At 46.2% G+C, this 22,817-nt stretch overlaps 1 protein-coding gene across 3 annotated transcripts in view; it reads right to left on the bottom strand.

The window, feature by feature from the left end:
- The window catches only part of B4galt5 (beta-1,4-galactosyltransferase 5), a 50,600-nt gene extending 28,091 nt beyond the window's left edge, over positions 1-22,509 (bottom strand). Inside the window, exon 1 of one of the 3 annotated variants that reach the window (XM_021637757.2) lies at positions 22,245-22,509. In XM_021637757.2, coding sequence (XP_021493432.1) covers positions 22,245-22,359 — 115 coding nt within the window. In that variant the 5' untranslated portion in view covers positions 22,360-22,509. Of the gene's footprint in view, positions 1-21,423; positions 21,497-21,921; positions 22,010-22,244 lie in introns of those variants that run through there. The other 2 variants (XM_021637765.2, XM_060382801.1) reach the window with 2 other exon arrangements.
- Positions 22,510-22,817: the final 308 nt, after the last annotated feature.

Raw genomic sequence — 22,817 nt, 5'->3', positions numbered from 1 at the left:
TGAGAGCCTTAGAGTTGACATCTAGTATGCTCTAACTCAAACCCAGCCCCATACATACGCTGTGTAATTCTGGAGCCCTCCCACAGAATGGCTCTGTGTCTACTGAAGAGCAAATGGCGAGTCCTTTAGGGATTATAACACAATAGGTGTGCCAGTGTATACACGCCTATCCACTGATGCAGGAGGACTACACACAAGACCAGCCTGGGCTACACAGTAGAACCCTGTCTCAACAAAAACAACTATAACATCCTACCCGAAACACTCCTCTAAGCAGGCTTTCCAGATGCGGCTTGCTAATTTGCATTAGAACAAACACACTCAAGAAAATAATTTGCCCAGCAAGACACCAACGCTCCCTGTGGGGATGAGAATGTGCCTGCATTTTGGCCCAATAAATGATGCTGGGAGCAGCAACACAGCAGAGATGACCAGAATGATCTCTTGGACAGAAGCCTAAGCCCAGCTCCATTTCTGGTGTGTGTGTGTTTGTGTGTTTGGGGGTGGAGGGCATTCAGAAGTGAGACAAGGTCTCATTATGCAGTCTCAGCTGTCCTGGAACTCACTCTGTAGACCAGGCTGGCCTCAAACTCAGAGATCTGTCTCAAAACAAAACAACAACAGCAAAAGCCAGACACAGACATGATGGCTCACACCTGTAATCTCAGCATTCTAGTAGCTAAGGCAGGAGGGCTGCTATTGTGGGTTCAGCCTGGGCTACAGACACCATGCAGCCTGAAGTGTCAACAGTGCCAAGACCAGCTAGACAAGGGTAGGAAGCTTGCCTCACATACCTGTGAAATTGAGTTCAATCTCTGGGTCCAAGGCTCAAGAGAATGGACTCCTGAAAGCTGTCCTCCAATTCTTACTGTATAAGCATGAGGACCTAAGTTCAATTCCCTTCTGGGAGGTAGATACCTATAGTCCCAGCCACAGGGAGGCGGAGATCTGCTTGCCTCTCATAAGGACAGAGTGAAAGTGTATGTAATTTTACAAAACAAACTGGGAACCCAGGCGAGTCATATTCACAGCATAGCTTTTTAGAAAAGTCAGAAAATAAAAGCTACCAGCTCAGGAAGCAAATGCAGGTTACCATCTAGACCCACTTTTCAGACCTATCAGACAGCTGTGGATTTTTTTTTTTTTTTAAGCTTTTTGAGATGGAGTTTCATATAGCCCTGGCTGGTCTTGAACTTCCAATGTAGTAAAAAGTAACCCTGAACTCTTGATCCTCCTGCTTCAGACTCCGGAGAGTAAATTAGTGTGTGTCCGTGACCTGAGAGCTGGGATTATAGGCGCGTGTCACCAGGCTTAGTTTGTAAAGCCTTAGGTTTTTTTGGAAATACAAAAAAAAAAAAAAAAAAAAAAAAAAAAGCTTCAAGCCAAAGCATGCATGGAAAATGATTAATTTGTACAGTGCTGAGGATTTTCCTCTTCTCTGATACCCAGTTACTGATGTAGTCTCCTCTGACTCAGCACCCAGAAGGCTCTACAGGGCCAAAGGACCATCAAAAGAGCCATGAATTATTAATAACATTTTTGGCATCAAAGCACAATTTGGAAACCCAGAAAATGTCTGTGAAATAAGACTAAAGTGGCAACGGGCTGAATCCATTCAGATGGCATCACAGCATTCAGGAATGTCCATCATTTCTTCTCGTTTCTCCCCTCCCTTCTTGCCCCTCTCTTCTCTGAGTCATGGTCTCACTAGGTTGCCTGGACCAGTTCAAATCCATTCTTCCAGTTCTTAGTTTTAACCCTAATTCTGATTTCTCTGTCATCCCTCCTTGAACTCCAGTGATATTTATTTACATTCTCTGTGCTGACTCACTGGGCCAGTGGCAGGTAACTGGCTCCGGCATTACATTGAGCTGGGGACAAAAGCTAGAAAGAGACACCACAGTTCCTTCCTGGAATATGTACCCATCACCTCAAGACCCCAAAGACTGACAAGGTCTCACCGACACATTAACTTACTCTCCTGTCATCTGTCAGTCCAGAAAGAGAGGAGCATGGTGCACATGGCACACAGTCAAGAAACTCAAAACTCTAGTCTACTCTGGTAGTAACAGGAAGTTAGGACTGGTAACCTCTGTCACCAGCAATTCTCAAATGGGTGTGGCGTGGTATCTCAGGGAACATCTGGCAATAACTGGAGTTGTCACAGCTATAGAAAAGAGTGCTACTGGTCCCCAGGGCATAGCGGCCAGGGAGGCCTATCAAATGTCATGTAATTCCTAAGATAGACACTATTCAGCCTGGAGTATCAGCTGTGCCGACACCCAAGGACCCTGTTTTGAATGCAGCGTTTAACTTCTCCATGTTAACCACACCTTTTAAATTAGGCCAGTCCAGAGCTACAAGATAAGGCCCTGTTTCAAAAAAAAAAAAAAAAAAAAAGAAAGAAAGAAAGAAAGAAAGAAAAAGAAAAGGAAAGGAAAGAAAAAAGTAGCAGGGGGTCTTGTCTCACAAACCTGTGAAGCTGAGTTTAATCCCTGGGTCCAAGGTTGAAGAAGGGAACAGACTCCTAAAAGCTATCCTCTTGTCTTCAGGAAAAGAAATACTTTTTTTTTTTTTTTAACAGAGCAACTACCCCGAAGCTTCTTTTCTGCAGGAAGATGGGTGTGGAGAATGTGTGAGGACTCTGAAGCAGCCCCTATGACTCTGTCCTAGCTGTGGGAGGCTCTCTCCAGACCCTCCTCACTGGCTCTCAAGACCTGCGGAAAGCAACTTCTGCTTCAGTGATGACTGAGGACCTGCTTCAGTGACAGACCAGAGACCCCTCAGAGAGCAAGGAAAACCAGGGAAAAACTGCAGACTTCGGAGAACTGCCAAGGCCAACACAATTCCAGGATATGGAGTTCTGAAAGAGAATCCCAGGTGAAACAACACACTGCAGCTGCTCTACCCCTTGGGGCTTTGTCCAATTCCAGGTACCAGGAAGAAGGGTAGAGAAGTGCCACACAGGCTGGCAGAGGACCAGAACCACAAATGACAGCAAAGAATCTTGCAGACTTTGTGACAGCATCTCAGGTCTGAAGACACAGAGAAGACACAGGAGGCTCAGAAGAAGCACTTAATGGGCATGCCCTGAGTATCAGAGGAAGGGCCAAGAAAGGACCCACTTGGGTCCTCTGCTGGCACTTGTAGGGCCACCCAGAAGGGTGCCAGCAAACCACAACAGAAGGAACTTTACAAAACCTCACCCTGGGGTCAGCTTAGCTGCTGTCAGTCAGCTTTCCATTCTTATAACAAAATACTTTAGACGATTAGTTGATAAAAATGAAAAATAGTTAATCTATAAAAGAAGTTAAGGCAGGAGAGTAGAATGTTCTAGACTAGCCTGGACTATGTAGCAAGACCCTGCCTCAAACAAACAAGGCCTTTGAGATGAATTGGCTGGTAAAGACCCTTGCTGTCAAGGCTGACAACCCGAGTTCAATCCCTGGAACACATGTGATGAAAGTGGTCCCACCTGACCAATTGTCCTCTGAGCTCTACACTTGTAGCATGGCATGTCTGTGCCCATACACACAAGCTAATTAAAATTTAATGTTAAAAAAGTGACACAAGGCAGACACACGCCTGTAATCCCAGCACTAGGGAGACTGAGGCAGACGAATCTCTGTGAGTTCAAGGACAACCTGGTCTACAGAACAAGCTCCAGGACTACATAGAGAAATCCTGTCTCAACTCCCTGCACCACCCCCACCACCCCAAAAAAGAGAAAGAGTGACCTTAGGGATATAACTCAATTAGTAGATGCCTGATTAGCATGCTTATAAGGCCTTGTGTTTGAGCTACAGGACTGAATAAACTGGGTTTAGTGGTGGTACAGGGGAGGCGGAAGCAGGAGGACCAGGATCAAAGGTCATCCTCCTGGCTGGAGTAATGGCTCAGTACTTAGGAGAAGTTGCTGCTCTTATACAGGATCTAAATTCAGTTCCCATCACCCATATCTGGATTCTCAAAACCACCTGTGACTTCAGCACCAAGGAATCTAATACCCTCTCCTGGCCTCTGTGGGTACCCACGCACACATGACATTAACTTGGATACACATACATATAACAAAATAAACAGCTATGCTTGGCTACATACTGAGATTGAGGCCAGTCTGGAATATATGAGATCCTGTCATAAAAACTAATGATTTTTTTAGATAGAATTCAAACTGAAATCATTAGTTGATGGATTTACTTTAATAGTGGATTATATAGGGGAAAAAAAAGGATGAATTATCAAACTAGAGGATAAATACACAGAAAATATGCAGACTGAAGTTTGGAGAAAAATGGGAAAACCAACCTTGGCAAACCTGCTTTTCCTTCCCTCTTGACACACACAAGAGATGAGCCTGCTCCTTGGTTCTCAGTACAGTGTATCAGAGAAATAGCCTTGTGACTTGGCCTGTTAGACAGTTTCTTACCTAGCTCCCCACGCTGCCCTCAGAGCCCCAAAGCTAACCTGACCATGGCCTTGACCAGGTTCACACAGCTTCCCCTCCACCTGCAAGACTAAGGCACTAACTACTAACACTGGAACCAATACTCAGCAGGGTTGAAAGAATCTGTAGTTTTCTCTAAAGGGCCGGATGGAATCCTTGGGTGGAAGGCATGGAAAACACTGTCTGCTGTGACAGTCGCTGCAATCAATTCACTTTACGTAAATCAGCAGAATGGACCTGTAGACTTAGACTCTTATGTAACAGACTGCAGATGAGAGCTGGAAAGAATCCAAATGATTTGCAGTCCCAGCAAGAGTTCCTTGAAACTTGGACAATTTATTGTTCACTCTTGAGACAACCTACAGATGGGAAATGAGTCATTCTGATAAAAGCAATGGTCACAGAGAGGAGATATTACCATGCTTTCATGTACATGGAGAAGCAGAAGCTGACTACTAAGGTCCCGTAGAGATGGGATCCTGGTCTCCAGGTTTGGAATGGAGAGCTAGATAGGACGGCTGATAAACCAGAGAGGAACCATCTATGCTTTATAACAGCATAATCATACATGGGACAAAAGCTTAATTACAGTTCTGGAAAATTACACACACAGATTGTGTGACAACTACGTGTGCAACAATGGCAGACAACAGTTAATTGACCATCTAAAAATACAGACAATTCTCACTGTTTCCAATACAATTATTACGTGATGGAGGAAACGACAGGCCAATTATATGCCATCCACACAGTGTATATACAAATTTTAAATAAAAATAAATCTTAAAAAATTTGTATACCATAATAAAAGTCAAAAAGATCAAAATATTATGTGTGTTATTTCAGGGTTAGAGTTCATGCCTTGTTTTTCAGACTATTGTTTTTTTTTATTTTAAAATATCTTTATTTACATTTACTAATTTATTTGTTGTACACAGGGGCGACACCTATGTATCACAGTGAGTGTGTGAAAATCAAAGGACAACTTTTGGAGTAATTTTTCTGCAGACTGTGTGGGTGGGCCCCAGGACCAAACTCAGGTTCTTAAGACTGTGGGCAAGAACCTTTGAGCCATCATGATCGCTCCTGAAAAAAATTGTTTTTCAATCCAAAATAACTATTGACTCCCGAAGGGAAGGGGGAAGCTGCAGTCACTAGCTGACCTGAAGTAACCTCCATATGAATGACTTCAGCACCTTCCTCTTTACAGATGCATTTATGTCCTTCCTACCCAATTTAGCTCTACACAACCAGGCGCTCTCAGCAACAAATGCCTGGGCACTACACCTGCTCCATGAGCTGGACAGTGGCTAGCCTGTTTAAACTGGACCCTACAGTTGCACTTTCTGTCTTCAGTGTGTTCTCACCTGCCAAGCTTTTCTTATGTCACTGAAGTCTGAATTACAGAGAACAGGTATGTGCAGTGTGTTGTCCCTATTCATACAAAAGCCCTCTGCCTCACTCTCACACAGAAAACAACCCACAACCATCACCATCAGCCAACTGATAGCGATGATGGCATCTTTCTGTGACTGCACTGGGACTCAGTGTACTACTGCTTGGAAAGGCAGGCAAATTCCACTCTCCACCCCCCACCCCAACACAAAGTGGGCCCAGTACTCTTGAATGAGCTCTCTACTTCAGAACACTGAGACTTCAGATCTGCAGGACGTACTTTCTGTATCTGAACCCACCCAGAGACCATGTCTAAAATCCTAACTGCCCACCAGCAAAATCTAAGTGGCCAAGGCAGCGAGTACTTACTGGAAATACTGACCACTGCAGGACCTCACTAAGCACTTCACTGTTAGGAAAAGCTACTACTCTCCTCATGAGGAAACAGCAGAGATTGAGTATGACCAAAGTTACAAAGCCAACCAATTGCACAGTTGGGACGGGAAAACAGAGGGTAGCTGACTCCCAGGTTCGAGCAGAGGTGACTGGGTTTCTTTTTGTCTCTCCCACGACACAACATAGTTGTGTAGCTTGCTAAGGATCCTATGGCCTGGAAGTTGCAGGACTAGAACTCTTTTTACATTCCTGCCATCAGGAGCCTGGGAAGTGAGTGAGAACAGTTCTACTATTCTGAGGCTTAGATTAGACATCATTAGAAGACCACCTAAAAGCCTGGCTCTAATGCCAGTCAGTGGTGGTAGCGTATGCCTTTAATTCCAGCACATGGGAGGTAGATGAAAGTGGATCTCTGAGCCAGGAGTACACAGAGAAATCCTTCTCCAAAAAACCAAAAACCAGAAAACAAACAAACAAACAAAACAACAACAACAAAACCAAACCCTGGCTCTGGGTATAGCTCTGAAGGTGAACTGCCTATGTTTGCCAGGCCCAGCATGAGCATAAGCAAATGCCTGGTTGGCTGGCGGTGATGCCAGGCCTAAGCTCTTGCAGCACGAGTAGGTGCTTACACTTAGAGGACATTGTGAACGGGGGGGGGGGGGGGGGGGGCAGTGCCAGGGTGAGGCAGTGCAGGCCTACAACTTTGCATGAAGGCATCGATTTACATAGGAGGAGCCCCAACCCCTGGACAGCTACCTCCACTTGGACTGCCAAAAAAGGAGTTCCTGAAGGGGACAAGGACACAAAAGCAATCAATCCTTGCCCTGGAAAACACCTCAGAACCACATGATGGCTGGCTGGTCACAAGGCCCTCCAGCTACCAGGGCTCTTAAACAGCAAGCCAGGGAAATGTGCTGGAAGACTCCTTTCAGCCATTTCCTGACAAGTTAGGAAGTTCTGCTCATCTTACTTCAAAGCCCTTTTCTCTTCACAGGAAATGGGCTTGGACAGACAGCATAGGCCCTATCTGGGCTCCGCCTAATGCAGTTAGGGCTTATTAGAGGGCACAGCAAGCCAGTGCCAGTGCTCCCACACACTGCGGCATTCGCTTTTGTTTTTCCAGAGTTTAGACTTCTTTCTAAATCAAAAGGTTCAAACCCAGTGACTGGAGCACTGCACTGGTTTAACATCTGGTTCAGAGTCATCAACGGAGACTGGAGAGTGGGGCATGAGTGAGGGGCAGATGAGGAACAACCTAGGAGATTCTGTGGCAGCTCTTCCCCCCATGCAAGTTAGTGTGGGGGAGTCTGATGGGAAATTCTCTAAGCTCTGGGATCCTGGGCTACTAGGTTTCAGGCACATGCATCTCCTGGGCTGACAAATGCAGACGCTCAAGGAGGGCCTCACACAGCAAGTAGGCACCAGGAAGGTAGACTGACAAGGCAGCTGAGAAGCCGCAATGCAGCCTACAGACAAGTAAGGAGAGGACTCACTGAAATGACATGGGCTAAATGGTTTACTTTGTTACCTTGAGGTAACTGAAAATGAACAGTGCACAGGAAGCAATCAAAAATATCCAGAACACTGGGAAGACACTGAAAACAGACTGTAAGAATCTAAAGTATGGTCACGGTGGCACATGCCCTCACTCACACACTCTGGTGGCTGAGGCAAAAGGAGCATTTGAGCTCAGGAACTGGAGATGTCCTGGGGAAATACAGAGGAGAAAACGCACACCTATAATCCCAGCCGTTGGGAGGTAGAGGCAGATAAACTGTTAAACTTTTATATAAAATTAACCCAAGTGCCACACCATTCAGTGGAATCTGAAATTCTCCTTAACTTTACCAACAGTATTTAGCAATGAAGTGAAGTAGATTTGACACCAAAGGGTCACCAAAGTATTTTACATACCAATAAAGACAACATGCTTTCTTTATGGTTTTCATATTCCTTCCCAGAAATAATCTTATATTCAGACTCTGTGTTTATAATTACAACAGAGAAACAACATCCCAGAAAAAACTACAGCAAAGAGACTGTTTGGAGGGCTGAGGAAAGAGGATGCAGAGCTCAAGCCTCCACTACAGAAGGGAGGGGCTGTGAGCCTGTCAGTATTCTACAGAAACCCAGCACTGACAAAATTGCTGCCATCTTCACCTCTCAGCCTTATCAAGTTCCTGTGTTCATAGAAGAAAGCAGAAATTAACACGGTGACAGAGATGATTACGAAAAAATTAGTGTCATTTCCCTTTATCACTCTAAAAGTTGACTTAATGGTTTAAAAATATTGTTCCAACAGAACAAGAATGGTAACGTATTAAAACCTAATCAAACATGATTCACTCCAGAACGTTCCATGCCCGGTAACACAGCTTACATCGACAGTCTGCTGGGGAGCGTCACAATTCAATGAAAAGTCTGTTTCCAACATACAATTCCTACCTGAAGCATCAGTTACTGCTTTAGTTAGCACTAATAAATTAACAGGGCTAATAACGCTGAAATTAGATCTGTGTTTACCTAGTGGCTCCCGGGCCATGATGATCTTGATCACAAACCACAAGGGCCAGAGCCAGAGCCAGGTTAGCAGGTGCTTCTGCAGGCCTTTTCCTCTGCAAGCACAGACTTGGCTCTGCCCAAGGCTGGTGTAAATTAAGCACAGCAGAAATTAGCAACAGCTTCTCAGAGAAAAGGCCAAGGGTGTGCCAGCACACAGGTGCTGTACTAAAAGCAGCACCTCCGGAGCACAGGTCCCTCCGCTCTCCAGAAGCTCTAAATTGCAAGGGTTCAAGTGAAGGCCGGGGCACCGGGAATTTCGCTGAGATCAAGTGCTTCAGGCCCTGCATGCACCATTCACTACAGATTCTACTCTATAGGCAGGAAGCTTCCCGCTCACTCACCCAGCTCGCTTCCCTTTGAGCATGGTAGCTAGGGCAGAGAGACAGGAAGGGGACACTTTCTGAACTGGTACTGGACTTCAAGCATCTACACACGATATCTCACTTTTTCCACTGTCCTTGTGAGCATAACCACTGTCTGTCATTCTTTTTCACAGACAGACACTGAGTTGGCAGGCCACCTCAAGGAATAAAGCCCAGGCATTCAAAGCTTCAAAAGTTACAGACTAGCAGACTCCTGGCTTGCATTCTGCTTTCTGCTGAGGCTCTTCTAGCCCTTCCACTTTGGTTCATGGCTAAGTCCCTAGTCACATCCTGGAAGTCCACTATGCAGTTCACCTTACCGAAGCTTTGAAGTTTGCTATAATAAATGAATTGTTAAAGAAACAAAACAGCTTGACCCCCAAAGTAGTACTTCACCTACTAATCTTCCCCAATGCCAAGTGAACCTCAACCATATCCAGAGAGCCTAAGTCCTACAAGTCTTAAGATTCCTAATACTTTAAACTGAGTGAAAAGACGCCAGACTCACCAAGCCAACAGCAAAATAAACCCCAAACCAACATTTGCCTTCCTCCCATCTCCCACTTCCCACATGCTCACACTGGTAGCCCAGGCCAGAACCTTGGAAGGAGGGGATCCAGTAGCCCCAGCAGATAACAATATGATGGCCCCAGCGTTGCTGCGATGGAATGGAGTTCCTCCTACCTTGTGCTCATTAATTCGGAACCTGGGAGAGTAGATTTAATGAGGGGGAGGCCTATCACATGGGCTTGCACTTTCATAAAGGGCTTGGTTCTTCACTCTCCTTCAAAGAGCACAACGTTAACAACTCCAGATCGTAGGCAAAAATTGCCTCTTGAAGCAACCTTTGGGCTGGGCATAGTAAGGTACATCTGTAATTACAGTCCTCTAGAAGCTGAGGCAGGAGGATTGCCATGAGTTGCAGACCAACTTTAAGCACAGTGAACCTTAACTGAAAACAAACTCAGAGGGAAGACAGGCAGCATGTACAAAGACAAAGCCTGAAAATACTGAAACATGGGAACCTAAGTATTCCTCTAATTACAACTAGAAATGATGCCCACAGCAGCTGGTACTCTAAGTCAGGGCAGCAATTTCCTTATGTTTATCAATTACTTTACCTTAAAGACTCGAGGTTAAGGATAAAACAAAGCAATAATGCATTTACCTGTGATATGCAGATTCACAGCTTTCACAGACTATACATGCTCTGTGCTTTACGGTGATTTGAAAGCATGGTTAAAAGCCATCTTGGATCTGAAATTGGGGATGGAGGGAGCTCCCACTTGTCAACAGCCCACAGATCTGTCCCTCAAATAGCCAGCAAGCATCTGAGTTAGGTGGGCATGATGAATCTGAAACTGTGCTACAACTGATACTTTTGATCATAGTCAGCATTTTTATAAATCCATAATGTTCTTATCTGAAGCCTGAGTTCCTTGCCTTGAAGGTTTACTAGTAGAGAGAGCATCAATACTCTACCAATAGGGAACACTCAGCATCTCAGACCTGGCCACCTTCATTCCTTCTCACTCACTAACAAGTCCTTCTTGAGCATCTGGTGGTGTGGGAACCAGGGCTACAACAGTGACCCATGAACTTGAGGCTGAATGAGAGGCCTGGGCCAGCACACGGTGAAAACAGTCCTGAGCTGTCTGTCCTGGAAATGTGCTAGAGGGACAGGAAACAAGTTCATGATGTAAGACAAATGCTTTCTGAGCACCTACTAAGTACCACACTGATATGGTCTCACTATGTAGCTCCAGACAGACCTTGAACTCTAAACCCTCCTGTCTCTGTCTCCCAAGTTCTGGGATACAGGAGTGTGCTGCCATGACCTCTGTATTTACAGACTTCAGGAGCTGGAGGATGGCTCAATGTGTAAGAGTGTGAACTGATTCTCCAGAGAACCTGAGTTCAACTCCCTGCACCCAAGTAGAGTGGCTCAGAACTGCTGCTAATGCCAGCTCCTGGGGATATGACTTCCTCTTCTGACCTCTACACACACAGTCAGATACACATACACTTACAAAATTAAAACAAACAAAGCCTTGATGCTAGAAAGGTGACTACGGGTTAAAACCACTTACTGTTTGGAAGATAGGTGAACACAGACAATTAAACCTATACCTACCAAATTTCACTCTATTTGTTTAACTCGGACCTGTACTGTCTCTCACGGAAAAATGTGGTAAAAAAATGTTAAAATGTTGGCTTACATTTTAGCCCTACTTTACAAAATAATCAATAACTAGGAAACATGGACAATATGGCTTGCCCTATTCATCAGAAGTGGTCACAGGATGCTTCCAACACTTAAAACACTGGACGGAACACTTTTGAAGAACACACCCACAAAACAAACAAACAACAACAAAATATTTTAAAACGGATGAATGCCAGGTAGTGGTGGCCAATGACTTTAATCCCAGGAGACTCAGGTAGAATCTCTGAGTTTAAAGCCAGCCTGGTCTACAGAAGTACCAGCACTGACAGTCAGATGAAGGCAGATTGGGGGGTGGGGGGTGCTCCATGCCTAGTTGTTTTTTGAAATAGGATCTTACTCTGTAGCCCAGTTTTTTGTTGTTGTTGTTTTGTTCTTTTTTTTTTTTTTTAAGATTTATTTATTACGTATAGAATGTTGTCTGCATGTATACCTGAACACCAGATCTTACCATAGATGGTTGTGAGCCACCATGTGGTTGCTGGGAATTGAACTCAGGACCTCTAGATGAGCAGCCAGTGCTCTTAACCTCCGAGCCATCTCTCCAGCTCCGTTTTGTTCTTTTTTTAAAACTCCAGCCTTGACCTGGAAGCAATTCTGTCTCAGCCTTGAGTGCTGACTTAACAGGTGTAAGCCACCATGCACAGGTAGGGATTTAAGCCCTAGCATTGAAAATAAATGAAATTATTTGTTTTAATATTTGCTTATTTATTTATGCATATGAGTGCTCTGTTTGCATGCACACCTACATGCCAGAAGATCACATTATAAATGATTGTGAGCCACCATCCCTCTGCAAGAGCAGACAGTGCTCTTAATCACTGAGCCATCTCTCCAGCCCCATAAATTATTTATTTTTTGTGCCTCCAAACACTATTAGGAAAACGACAATGACAAGCCACTGAGTAAAGGAAAATATATAAAAGTCTTATGTCTGATATAAAATCCTGTTTATACTCACAGGATTATACAAGTGACCAACCAACACAGAAACACAAAAGATGCTGAGTACCAACAGCGAAATGTAAACTGAAACCAGGATGAGATGCCTTTTCACTCCTACCACATGCCCAGGCTGGCTCTGAACCCACTCTGTGCCCTTGACCTTGAACTTCTGATACTTCTGCCTCCCTAGTGTTCCACCACACCTAGCAATTTTTTTCTTTAAAAAAAAAAAAAAAAAAAAAAAAAAAAAAAGATGGTCTTGGCAAAGGGTTTTAATCCCAGCACAAGGGAGGCAGAAGCAGGAAGATTTTTGTGAGCTCCAGGCCACCTAAGTGTGTATACACACACACATATATGCATACATACACACATATATATCAAATTCCAGGCCAGCCAGACCATGCTTCAAGAAAAGATGGGGCTGGAGATGTGGTCAGTTGGTAAAGTGCTGCCCACCCATGCATAAAGTCCTGGGTTCAATCCCTAGCACCACATAAAACCAGGCATGAGAACCTGAGCCTATCATACAGCACTTAAGAGGCAAGAGAAAACGGTTACCATGGGGTCACCTGCGGTCTCACTGAAAGCCCTGGCTGACCTAGAACTCACTACGTAGAACAAACTGGCCTCAGCCTCACAGAGCTCAACCTGCCTCTTGTCTAGTGAGTGCTTGAATTACAGGCATGCACCATCACACGGGGACACTAAGCAATGTGTTTCTTCCCTCATTAAGCAGCGAAGCATACCCAGTGTTTGCTGCCAATCTGGACACAGGGAAATTACAACCCAGAAAACGTCCCTATCATTAATCTGAGGATATGGAGAAAAACAAATATTTATTTTAAAAAGCAAATGCTTTTACATAAAATTCACAGAGGACAGATGTGGTGGCTCCTGCCACCAAAGCACTCAGGAGGTAGAGGCCAGAAGATCAGGAGTTCAATGGCAGCCTCCACTACCCAAACTTGGAGGCTGGCCTTGGAGTCAAAAAGAAACAAAAGCAGTATACTGTGAATTGTGAAGTTATCCTGTGTCTGTCTGTGGCTCAGGAGTGGAGCGATGGCTACCCACTGAGGCCCTGGATTTGATGGAGGGGTGCCTGTCATTTCTAGTCTGTCTGGTTTGACTTCCTCAGACAGAAACATTTAGTAGGTCAAGTAGAAAAAGGTGTAGAAGTCCCCTAAAGAAAAAAACACAAAACCAAAACCCTGATCCAGAAACTGAAGAGACAGCTCCATGGTTAAGAGCACTTACTGTTTCATCTGACTAGGACTGGAGGTGGGTTCCCAGCTGCCATAACAGGTGACTCACAAATGCCTGTAACTTGAGCTCCAAAGGATCTGACCTCCCTGAGCACTCTTTCACATACAACATGCATACATATAAATAAATCTCTTAAATTTTTTTTTTCATCCACATACTTTAGTTCAGAATTTCCCCAGGGCTGTAGATGTAATGGGATGGTGGAACCTATGTGCAAAATTAGAAATTTCCAGAACTGGGAAACAAGCTGGACTTCCTTTTTTTCTTTTCAATATTTGAGACAGGGTTTCTGTGTAGCCTTGGCTGTCCTGGAACTTGCTCTGTAGACCAAGTTGGCTTCAAGCTCAAGAGACTGGTCTGCCTCAAGTGCTGGGATTAAGGTGTGCACTGCCACCACTATCTGGCCTAGAATTCCTTAAATCAACACCTCTGTCATTTTTCTGAATGCTAACAGACATTTAGCTACACAATTACGGCAACAGTGTAATACTATTTTCTGACCATCACCAATGGTCCACTGATCCAAAATCTAAACTGAGCACAAATACTTTAGGCTCCAAGCATAAAAGACATAAACACAGAATTTCTTAGTGTGATGTGGCTCTTTGGTGAGATGGAGTCTTTTGCTTGGTGGGCTTAATTCAGGAAGCTAGAACACAGCTTTCAAGTTTGTTGTCTCATATCCGAGAACAAGGAAACCGGAACTCAGAATGAGCAGAATGAATGACAGTTTTATTAAGGAAATATGTGAAAGAATTCCCGAGAATGGGAAGGGCTCCAAGGGAGAATACTGTCCAGCTGCTCTGCCCAGTGGGCTTTCATAGCTTTTATGGCAGGAATTAGATGGAGACTGAGGTTATCTTTACTGAGATTAGTCATTCTTGACTAGTGTGTCAAATGCCCAGACAGGAGGGAGTCCACAGGTCCCAAGCAATGCCCATTCAAGGGAGGGGTCACCTGTGTTCCATGACCAGGTAGTTCATGTCCTAACTAACCTTGTCCTTACTGCCTAAGCGAAGCTAGTTCCTGTATGAAGTGGCTCACGCCTGTAATCCCTGCAGAGACAGGAGGATCTTGAGTTCAAGGACAGCCTGATCAACCTCGGGAGACCCCATCTAAAAACCAGACCACAGGGATAGGGACGTAGTTCATTGGTACAGTACTTGTCTAGCATGCAGAAAGCTCTGGGCCAGACATGGTGGCACATACCTGTTAAGGACCAGACAGGAGGGTTGGGAGTTCATGGTCATAATCCCCTACACAACAAGCATGAGGCCAGCTTGAACTACATGAAATTGTCTCCAAAAAAAAAAAAAAAAATTTTAAGCACAACATCTAGGCTCAGCATGGTGACAAATACCTTTAGTCTAAGCACTCAGGAGGAAGAAGTAAATATCTTGAGTTCAAGGCTTGCCTGGTCTACACAAACAAACAAATATATAGCAGAGCTCTCACAATCAGCAATTTTATAAGGGGAAAATACATTTTCTCTTTTCTTATCTTTCCAAGTTTTCACTTACTAGACACAGAATTAAACACTAGGTTTATATGTCTATAAATTAGTGTTTGGAACACCTGGAGGGTGAAAAAATAATAATCCTCCATACTGATATTTATTACAACATTTTTTTTCTTAAAAATAACAAGGAATTTTGCCCAGTAGCATAGAGAGATTAATTTACAGTCCAATTCTGCACTTGCTTTCTTACCACTCCACACCCACAGCCGTGGCTACGTAACTAGGCCACTCCCTACCTCAAAGGGCTATTCCTAATTGATGCAGGTAACTAAGCACCTGGGAACAATGTCCAGGCTCCTTCCACAGGCAGTATCTGTGTTACCAGTCAGGAACAATACCCCAGGGCAACCAATGGCTTACTCAAGCTAACAAAGGGAAAGGGGGAAAGAGGGGAACCCGAGAAGGGCCAGCTCTGAATAATTTAAGGTGCCACCCTTGTTTGGGGAAACTGAATTCGTGGGAGGATCCCATTTGAATGTTCCTCACACAAAGGCACCATATAAAAAGCCCTGGGTCAAAAGGCAACACTCTTTTCACTTCACGTCCACTGTGCTGGGACTGGAAGCCAAGTGCAAAGGGCCCTGTCTGCTGCTGAGACATTGGGTGAGGGGCTGGGAAAAAAGCTCATCCCTGCATATTAAAATTTAAAAGATCACCCCAGGGCAAAGGATGAGAACAAGACAGGCACCATCTTGTGGATGCCCAGACCATCCTTTGCAGTTCTTTTCTCTCTGACACAGAAGACACTCTGTCACAGTGCTTTTCAAGACAGAAGTCAGTGTGGATTCCAAGTCTTGGATTCTGCACCAACGTCCTCAAGCAACAACACAGTGCAATGCCTGAGAACCAGACACAAATCCTCGCCCAAGTTTGCAGCAGAAGTCTTCCAAAAAGTGCAGCAGGGCAACCAGACATTCAAAAGTAGGAGTTCTTGGTGCTAAGGTAAAGCTCTCTGGTTGACAGCTTGTCTAGACTATGTGAGACCCTGGGCTCTCTCCCCAGCACCACAGAAAAAGGCAAAGGGCATGTAACCTCAGCAGTGAAAATTACTCTATTCTATAGTCCAGCTTTCTCAGTGTGGCCGGTGCCCAATCCCAGTGAACTTTAGAGCAGCAGCCATCTGTGTCAGAGCAGCAACAAACATGAGTGCTTCAGGCCCCGCTTTATGCCAAGCTCTTTACACCCACATCCCAATTTAATTTTCACAAGCATACAGAGACAGGTAAGGAAAGGGGAAACAAAGTGCCCTCTAAGTCAGGGCTGACTAGAACAGAGGTACAGCTGCCATCTCAACTAAGGCTCAGTCCTGCAGAGCTGGGTCTGAGCAGGTCCCACCTGTCTCCTGCTAGTGCCCTTACTCAAAAGTCCCTTACTCTCCTGCACCAGGGCCCCTACATGTCCTAGGGATCTAGCGCCACAACCCCACCCACACTGACAGTATTATTCAGCTGTCAATCAGCTCTCTGGTCACCCCCAAGATGTTCAAACTCTCTTGTACATATCCATCCCTCCATCAGAACAGAAGCACAAAGCCTTGCCCTAGAAGGGACCACAGGGGTAGACACACTCTGCCCTCCCACTTCCAGACGACCCCACTTCTCAAAGTGCCTAGGAGGGGTGCCACAAAACAAACCTGCTGACTGAATGAGCCTCTCTCTCTCTACCTATCTATGCTGGGTCTACTAGTGACACCCTGACTTAACCTTCAGGAAACACTGTCTTTCATTTCTATGTGATTCTTGCGACTAATCTTGCCATCATCCCTATGCCATGTGTGCCCCTGGGACAGCACAATTTTTTAATTTAAGGTTTTTATTTATTACGTATAGTGTTCTGCCTGCATGTACACCTGCATGCCAGAAGAGGGCTGCAGCTCTCATTATAGATGGTTGTGAGCCACCATGTGCTCTTAAGCTCTGAGCCATCTCTCCAGACCCTGACATAACTCTGGGCAAGTGAATGGCTCAGTCTGGCTAATATGCCATCTTTAAAATGAAAGCTGTAGTCAGAACAAGACTGACGTGAATGCCAACTTACTAAGCCATTTTCTTAATTCCCTTTGTCTCAGTGATCTACAAAAAACAAAATAAGGTCAAACACAGGTCCTGGGACCTGAGGAGTGACTATGACTTCCCTGAAAGCTCTTGATGGGATGACTGCAGGCCTCCTCCTCTCTGTCCACACCCACCCTGCTGGCCTCTGATTAGCCCTTATCTACCCAGCTTCACCTCTACTCCCGCTATTCCTGACAGACCAGGGCAGCTCTCCGTTCCTCACTTGTTTTCTTTCAATGGCTGTTCGTCCCTCCCCTTTAACAGTCACAAAAGCCCAGCTTGGGGACCAGGTGAGTCAGTAGTATCCTGGCCACTGTGGCTTTGGGTTGTCATTCTCCCAAAGAATGCTAGAAGAGCATGGCAAGAGAGCCCCTCCTTCTTGGCTGTCATGATCCTCAGCTCTCTGACCTGACCAGTCTAGGATGAGAGGCAGACGCACCTGTTCTCATTGCCAAAGACCAGCTCAACTGCAGATCTAAGAGCTTCTTTCCCAGACACAGGAACTCTGCAGAGAGGAGGGAAAGCACGGCTCAAGGCCTGACAGCAGGGGCACTGTCTTTCTGCAGGTCAGCGTGCCTGCCCCACGGTTCCTCCAAGGAAGGGTGCTATTTAAACACATCTGTCCAAACTTGGAAGGTGAAGGAAGAAGGATCAGAAGTTCAGTTCATCCTTGACCACATGGAGGGTCTGAGGCCAGCCTGGGCTACATGAGAGCCTGACTCAAGACAACAAGGACATCTGTGAGCCTTAGGTAGAAAGGAGCACTGAGGGGGAAGCTAAGCAGGAGGTGTTTAATTTTTCACAGCAATTAGATCCCCCCATCTGTATTTCCTCCCGAAAACTCCATGTGTTAAGTGTACGGTAGGAACAACAAAAGGCTTTTCCCGCCCTAACAGACTGAAGGAAATCTGAACATTTCCTCTGTTCATTCGGAAAAAAAAAAACAAAAAACAAAAAACAAAAACTCCACTTATGTAAAACATGTAATTTCTCTATACTCTTCACTCCAGTATTTCTTTAGAATGTCAGTCAACAAACTACCAGCATTCCATATACTAAATCATTCATTAGCTTTATTGAGGTATAATTTTTCTTAACACACAGGCCTTTAATTCCATATACTCCAGTCAGAGCTCCTTGCACCACATAGGATCAAACTCAGGTCAGGAGCTCTCTTCACTACACCATCTCAGCAGGCCTCAATTCACACACAGACGCCCAAGGAGGGAAACCAAATGACTTCCTCAAAGTTATTTGGTCAAATCAGGAGGGATTTCAACAACTGCTTCTTTCTTGTCTTTCAAACACTAGCCACAAATCAAACTTTCCTCAGGACTAAGCAGACCAAAACGGGAAAACCATTCCCCACTTCCTTTCTTCAGCAGTCAAATAGGCAGAGAAAAATTGGTTGAAACGGCAAAAACAGAACTTCAAATAGTAAAATTTCAGTCAAGTGCTCACTGTTCGCCTTAACCACATGCAGCACCCCTCTCAAAGAGTTCCTGTTGTAAGATCCACAGAGGTCAGCAGCCTCTACACATCTTGGCAAATGAAAGGACCATAAAGTTATTAAGATGTTTTCTGATCAGCAATTTATACCTGCACCTATTACCAGCTCAAGTACACTCTCCTTTAAAAGACCTGGTCAGGCTATAAGCACTCTGAGCTCTGAAATTCCTCTAGTCAGAGGGTCATAAATAAGATCAAAGTTTTCTCCAGAAAAGAAGAGGGCATGTCAACACTGCAGGTAAAAGTGATAAGAAACATTCCTCAGGCTGTGGAGAAGGCCTTCACAGACAGGACAGCTCACCTCAGAGTACCTCCTTGCCTTCCTCTTCTTTTTCAATGCTCAGTCCCCCAAAATGGGGATTGAAGCCTGGGCCTCACACATGCTAGATGAGAACTCTCATGCTCAATTATAGCCCTGAGCATTTGTAATGCATTCTTTTTATTTATGTGTGGCTGCATATCTCTGTGTGTACGCATGTGCTACACGTAGGAAGGAACCTATGACCAGAAGAAGGCTTAGAGCAACGGTTCTCAACCTTCCCAATGCCTCGACCCTTTAATGCAGTTCCTCGTGACATCCAACCATAAAATTATTTAGTTGCTACTTCATAACTATAATTTTGCTATCCTTATGAATTGTAACAAAAAGATTTGATATACAGGAAATCTTATATGCAACTCTTAAAAAAAAAAAAAGGTCTCAAATCACAGGTTGAGAACTATTGCCCTAGGGCATGTTACAGGAAGTTGTGAGCCTCCCAATGTGGGTGCTGTGAGTTGAAATCAGGTCCTCTGCAAGAGCAGCAAGTGCTGTAACTGCCTGGGATATACTGCTTGGGATATACGTCTCTCAGCCCCGGAACACATGATCATAAGGACTGGACCACAGGGTGGGAGGGACACCTGGGAGGAAATTCAGGGCCACCAGTTTCCACTGTACCAGAAACAGACCTGTCACTATTTGGAAATGTACAGAATGAACTAAGGTGTCTCAAAACAATAAAAATGAATAAAAATAAAATTTTTGCAAGTGTATGGGTGTTTTGCCTACATGACTGTCTGTGCGCCATACACAGGCATACCTCATGCAGAGGCCAGAAGAGAGCGATGGATCTCCCAGAATCAGAGTTACAGATGACTGTGAGCGGCCTCGCATCTGTGGGAATTGAATGCAGGTCCTCTGGAGCAACAAGTGCTGTTAATGGCTGGGCCATCTCTCCAACCTTCTATTATTATTACTATTATTTTAAGGTTTTTTTTGTGACAGGTCTAAGTTTTAGGACAGTCCTAGCTGTCCTGGGACTCACTATGTAGACCAGGCTGGCCTCAAACTCACTGAGATTCTCTTGCTTCTACCTCCCAAGTGCTGGGATTAGAGGCCTGTGCCACAATGCACAGCTTTAGCTCATTTTTATAACCATATCAAATAAGGTTTTTATATCCGAAGGCACATAACCCCCCACATTTTCTAGACTGCCTCAACCTTTGGGAAAGATTTACCAAAACACAATCGAAAGCCAGACATTTGAAACAGAAGTTCATTAACAAGAAAGGCATGGAAGACGCTGGTGAGATGGCTGAGGAAAGAACATTTGCTGCTCTTGGGGTACCAGGTTTGGTTCCTAGCACCAACACAGTAGCTCATAACTATCTGCAAATCCAGCTCCAGAGGATCTCAGGTCTTCTGGTCTTCAGAAGCACTGCATGCATATGGCCCACGCACATGCATGCATGCGCCACATCCATACACATAAACTAGAAATCTTTTTTTAAAAGGGAAGATAAATGATCAGCCAAACAGCTAAACGTAACCGTGGTTATGTGAACCATTAAGATTCCTCCTTCTCACTGCTCCTCTCCAACCCCCTTTCCTTGTTTACAGTGCTGGGAATCAACCCCAAAACTTACACAAAGTTAGCTGCCACTCCACCACCCAGCCCCAGCCCCAGCCAACAGACTTTGAATCGCAACAGATCTGCTCTCTCAAGTTACCGGTAGTGTTGAGCCTTGCACTGACACAGGATTTGGGATTCTAACTGTGATGATGGTGGCACTGACCTAAAATCTACCCTTGAGAAATCTGAAGTAACTTTCATTTCTGTTGCAGAGTCTGGCCTCTGTCCTTTCTCTTCAAAACGGATGATCACCATGGAGATACAGTGATACACAAACCCAGACCAGAAACACCTGTCACTTTCACAAAACGGACAAAGAGAAAGAGAGAAAGAAAGAGAGAGAGAGACTGACTGTCTGGAAGATGCCTCTAGGTTTAAACCCATCACTTCACACCCATTTTATGAGAATCTAATATCCTACTCGCTAATGAGCTCTCTTCTCAATTAATTCCACTAATTAGTTATCTATTCTTGTTCAGACAGAATTCCTGCCCTTTTACTTAGCAAGCCTAACAAGCCACAATAATTACACATCCCTAGTGAAATGCCACTCACCAAGTCAGTTAGGACAATCTCATGTTGGCTTTTCCGTCTTCCCAGATCTGGCTGACAGTATGAAACACCAACTTTTAACCATCAAGTGAAGCAAGCTTAAACAAAAAATAATCAGGGAACAAGCTCCCACTCCCTCTGGAAATTTCTCTGCCCGTTGAGAGTTGCCAGGTCAACCGGGAACAGCAGCATTTACAACTACGATTTCAAAGGCACTTTTCCACAGCGGCGCCCATCCCAGCCATCCAGAATTCTCCCACTCGGCCCCACCCCCAACAGCATCTTCTCATTTTTTACCGTGGGCTGAAGTTTTCTCTAGCACTCCAAAGACCACACTAAGGCAGGCAAGCCGCATTCCTTAAGCCTCTTCCCTTCTGTCCCCCAAACTACCTGTAACAGCAGGTTTTTGTTGTTGTTGTTTTTTTTTGTTTTTGTTTATTTATTTCGAAGATTCTGGGCGTCCGCTAGCTATAGCAATAAATGCTTAAAGGGGCATTTGTGGCCCTTCATCCTGTAAGGGCTGGGATTCGTGGCCCCATTTTACAGAGGAGAGAAGCTGAGGGCCCAAGGTCATCCAGGACATCTGACCTCAGTGTCCTCTGCCTTTAACCCTCACGCTGCCTTTGCCTTCTCACTGGCGTCCAGTCTGTTCCGGATAGGGCTCGTCTTCTCTCCAGGCGGTCTCCCCCTCTAAGAGGCCGGCGGTGGAGAAGAGCTGCTACCCGTTCTGTTTCTGGTCGGAGCGCCCCCTCCCTTTCACCTGGCAGCGTTTCCCCAAGGCCCCTGTCACGGTACCTCCTCCAGGGCCAATTCAAACTTCCCATCCGTCCCCAGAGCAGGTCTGGTCCGCTATAAGCAGCCGCCGGCGAGCAGCGGGCGCGGGGGAAGGGGAGGGGGAGGGGAGGGGGCGCGCAGCCCGCAGCCCCGCCGGGTCTTGGCAGCCAACGCGCGACCGCGGGGGGCGCGGGCGGCTGCGTCAGGGAGGAGGCCGCGCGTGCGGGCGGGCTGCGGGGCGGCGCGGCAGGAAACGGCGAGTCACGGAGCGCGGGGCCGGCCGGGGCGGCGGCGCGGGCCGCGGCGGGAAGGGGCGTGGGGTGGCCGCGGGGTCGCCTTCCTACCTATGCCGGGCGCCACATAGACGAAGTAGAGCAGCGAGGACGACAGCGAGAAGAAGAAGAGCGCGGCGAGCAGCGAGCGGCGCGGCAGCCGCAGCAGCCCCCGGCGGGCGCGCATGCTGAGCCGGCGGCCGCTCGAGGGCCGACCCGGGCCCCGCTCCCGCCGCTCCGGTCCGCCGCCTGGGTCTCGGCCGCCGCCTTCCGGGCTTCGCGCGCCGCCGCCTCGCCGCTTTGAGCCGCCGGCCGCCGCGGGCCGGGCCACATGAGGCGGGAGGGGGCCGGCGGCTAGAGGAGCGCAGCGGCTGGGGCGGGGTGGAAGGGGCGGGGCCTGGTTGGAGAGGCGGGGTGAGAGGCGGGGTCTGCTGCTGGGGGCGGGGCAAAGCCTTCAGCCTGTGGAACAGATGGGGGTACCAGGCCGAGGAAGGGCGGGGCCTAAAGTGGGGCGGGAAGAGGGCGGGGCCTGATGCTGAGGCCACCGCCTCGAGCTTGAGGGCCATACCGGCGGGGACTCGGCCTGAGGTCTGATGCGGGGTAGGGGGATAAGGGCGGGGCCTGAGGAATAAGGTCGTAGCCGCG

This window comes from Meriones unguiculatus, chromosome 4 (genome assembly GCF_030254825.1).
Source record: "Meriones unguiculatus strain TT.TT164.6M chromosome 4, Bangor_MerUng_6.1, whole genome shotgun sequence".
NCBI lineage: Eukaryota > Metazoa > Chordata > Mammalia > Rodentia > Muridae > Meriones > Meriones unguiculatus.
This window is presented reverse-complemented; position numbering and strand designations above follow the sequence as displayed.